Source organism: Cephus cinctus, unplaced genomic scaffold (genome assembly GCF_000341935.2).
Source record: "Cephus cinctus unplaced genomic scaffold, Ccin1 Ccin1_scaffold0494, whole genome shotgun sequence".
NCBI classification, from domain to species: domain Eukaryota; kingdom Metazoa; phylum Arthropoda; class Insecta; order Hymenoptera; family Cephidae; genus Cephus; species Cephus cinctus.
In genome coordinates this window covers 560,717-564,418 of record NW_014333166.1, presented here as the reverse complement: position 1 = coordinate 564,418, position 3,702 = coordinate 560,717, and the positions used below count along the sequence as shown (strand labels likewise).

Below are 3,702 nucleotides of genomic sequence, written 5' to 3'. Positions count from 1 at the left end.
AGGGTGGGGAGGTGCCCCAAAAGTTAACGCACTCGAGAAGGGACCTGCCGAATATCCCAAGTAAGTCACCTGGACATGAGAAAAAGGAAAATCTCGTCTAGGGGAAACTGATTCTATATGGAGCCTCCAGAAAAAATTTGAGGACCCTCGAAAGAATCCTTCCATTAACCTTAGAGGTCCAAAGGATTCGGAAGGTTTTAGGTCCTCGTTAGCCTATCAAGAACCAGGATGATGCCAAGGGGCTCGGATCCACCTTATCGAACGATCAAAGCAGAATCGCAGAAATTCGTATCGAATGTACCCCTGATGTCGTATTTCTTGTTTCCTTCCCTCAGTCTTCCTAGTCCATCGACTTTTCAGGAAGGTTTCCCACTGACGGAAAGGAAAATACCTTTTCTCCTCTGGGATGATCCGTTATCCGTCTCCGCGTAATTTTATAGTCTCGTAAAGGGTTCTGGATAGGAACGAAAATTCCAAGGGGGCGGGAAGGGTGCTTGGGATGAGGTATATTAATTCCGTCAAATATGACGTCAGCCTCAATGCCCGTTCGGACTTCAATGGAAACCGCGAAGCCCTTGCGGATGATCTGTACCAAGGGATGGAGAAAAAAGTGGAAACGAACGTCCCTTGTGCTTAATTACTTCCGTTCGCTTTCATGGATATACCGATCGAGTGTAATTGGAAGAATTTCCTTTTGCTCCTGCTGCTGCTGCAACCCTTACCTTGGCCGACTAGGGTAACTCGCTTCTGCGATTTCCGGCAATCGGAATCCATATTCGCTTAAACTTTCCAACCAACCGAAAGAATGATTCGATGTTAGCTACTTGCGTAAGATTGTTCAATATATCCATAAGGTATATTGGTAAGGTAAGGAGATTTGCATCCTTCCTACCTAGTTAATGGTTCCGGAGGACCAGGTCCGTCGAGAAGATCTAGGAGAACCCAAAGCTCAGTCCCAGGAGCGATTTTATCTTTATGACCTCACCGATTCGCGCTATCTCCAGCATCTAATGTCAAATATCTCCCCCAAGACTGAGCCCGGTTAAGGACAAGTGGTCCAGGTCCCTTATAGACCTTCAAGGTCTCGACGCCAATATCATCCCCATGGCCACCCTTATGGAAACAGAATAGCAATCCCTTTATAGTTTGGGCTGACATCTAGAATGCCCATCAGCAGCGCCGTGCCGAAGATATCCTTTGTGAGTTTCCTGGGAAACTTCATTGATAAGCCGAACAATGAGGATATCCGGTTGCGTCTATAAGCGAGTCCACGCACGTAACTGCGTGGTACCAATGACCAGGATGATGCGAATGGAGGCGCAGAAATCAATTTATATCGTAGGATATCCGACCAATAAGACACGCTATGGGCGTCCCGACGCCTATTGGCGTCGCTGCTATTAGCGAAATCGGGAATGATACCGTCGACCGCTCTATTGAAATCCCTAGTCAATATAAACTATCAGCGGATTAAGAAGAATCTCCTTTTCAACCGGAAGTGACGACGCTGGAAAAGGAGGAGAATTTGGATTGTACGACGTCGTCGGCCGGACTGTAGGAGGCCGTCGCGAGGACGGAGCTAAAATTGGATCAGGGGTAATGGTCGGAATTGGCTTAAACGAAGTAGATCCCTGACGACCTTTTCTGAACGCTTCTACGGTTGCTTCATTATCGCGCGTCCCCTGCCTATTTCTACCCAGGCTGCAGGGGTGAGGAGGGCCACGCTGATCTCTCGACGAAACTCTGATAATACCTTTCGTTAAAACTTTTTATTCCAGACTATGATTTTGCGTCTCGTTCCCGATCGAAAGTTCAGATCGAATATAGGTTCAATTACGATATCGGCTGGCATATATAATCTTCCTTCAGATTCACAGTCTCCCTATATCATCAGCCGTTTGGCATATCTCAAAGATCTGTAAATCAAACCAGTATCACTCCATAAGCCTCCGCTAATTGGAAATGATCTCTTTCAGGTTTCGTTTCCTTCGACAATCCGACTAATGCGCAGGCAGCGATCCAGGCGATGAACGGCTTCCAGATAGGGATGAAGCGATTAAAGGTCCAGCTGAAGAGGCCCAAGGAAGCCAATCGGCCGTACTAACCCACGTCCTAGCCTAGACAAACTGGCCGGGTCGCGCCCTACGTCATAACCTACAGAGTAAGTGAGTCAGGTCAATCGGATGTGTACCTGACGCAATTTATAACTTTTTTTTCAAAATCTTCAATTTCTTCATTTTTGAAAATATAACAATTTTTCAATCTGCTCTTCGATGTATTTCAGATGTTGTATGACAACGCGAGCCCATTGGACGCTCGACGATCAGGAGTGATGAGTTTGAATCACCGCTACAACGCTCTCCACCGTAACAACCTAGTATACTAGTTAGTTAATTATTAGAGGTTATTAGGGTTTAGTAGACAGGCTTTACCATTTACCAAGAAGAAGAGATACCGACGGTACAGCGAGATCGGCAGCGATCTCCCGATAAAAAAAAAGGATCTCGTACGACGACAGGATGTCCAGGACACGCACGACGCGTAACCGACATCCCTGCTGCATGGCGTCGACAAGGTAGCGGAAAGTGCGTCGAGAGAGTTTTCTTTTTTCTTTTTCTTTTTCTTTTTCTTTTATCAACGATACCAAGAGAAACGAGAAGAAAGAGGAAGAAACAAAAATTAAGTGTCGAGGAGAACAATGTATTATAGAGGAACCCCTTCGTATGCGATCGCAGCGCCTCTACGACCGACCAAACGATACGACGATTGTCCTTCGCGAAGAAGAGATATCGCGGTTACACTCTAGTCACGACACACAAATATTTTCGATTTTATTCTACCTTTCCAAAATTATCTATATTAAGTATCGTCCCTTAATCTTCTTTGTATTTATTGCTCGCTCGATGTAGCCGCTCGCCGATTGTGCGGGTACGAAAGAAAAAGGAAAAAAAAATTAATCGTTGCCATACAAACATTTCGAGGATCCGATCGTCACAATCCCCAGCTTAACACGGCGATCGATACCCCCCGATCGCATATGGATTCTCTCTTTGTAGGTTACGTATATTCGAAGGTAGGTTTTATATGCCATTCTAGATGATTCGTAGCGACGCGTTTAGGGCGAGTGTGCAAGTAAAGCGATCCGACGCGGACGTAACGTCGGTCCAGCCGAAATCCTCGAGATGGCTTGGGAGTCTGTATGGAGGGGGGCTGAGGGAGAGGGACAGGTGCAGGAGGCACACGTTGCGGCCGTTTTACGCACACGGGCCCAAAAGTACGAGTTTGTACAGTTGATAACGACGGCAGTGTACGATTGGTGCGTACTTTTCCGTTATACGGGGAGAGGCGAGGAGGGGGGAGCACCGAGAGACACTTCGCATTTATTACATTGGCTGGCCAGAAAAATAATTCGTTCGGGCTCGATTTACAATTGAGCGTGGCCGATCGGCCAATCGACGCGGAATCTATTCAGCTTGCGATTCCTGGCCGAGGAGTGATCGCGACCGACGTTGATGACGGTGACGAGATCAACGCCTATTGAAAGATACGGCGTAAGCCCGATGCGGCATCGCTCGAGAAATTCCAACAAGGCTGTGATTTAAAAAAAAAGAGGGAAGGGCAGGTGGAGAGGGATATCAATGAAGAAACAGAGGAATGAGAGAGAAGGAAAATTAATAAAAAAAAAAAAAAAAAAAAAAAAAA

At 46.4% G+C, this 3,702-nt stretch overlaps 1 protein-coding gene across 15 annotated transcripts in view; it reads left to right on the top strand.

Moving 5' to 3' along the window:
- The window catches only part of LOC107268221 (CUGBP Elav-like family member 4), a 472,413-nt gene extending 468,711 nt beyond the window's left edge, over positions 1–3,702 (top strand). For 14 of the 15 annotated variants that reach the window (XM_025085467.1, XM_025085466.1, XM_025085470.1 and 11 more), the window contains 2 exons: positions 1,977–2,161; positions 2,285–3,702. In XM_025085467.1, the coding sequence (XP_024941235.1) occupies positions 1,977–2,104 (128 nt within the window). In that variant the 3' untranslated portion in view covers positions 2,105–2,161; positions 2,285–3,702. Of the gene's footprint in view, positions 1–1,976; positions 2,162–2,284 lie in introns of those variants that run through there. The other variant, XM_025085469.1, reaches the window with a different exon arrangement.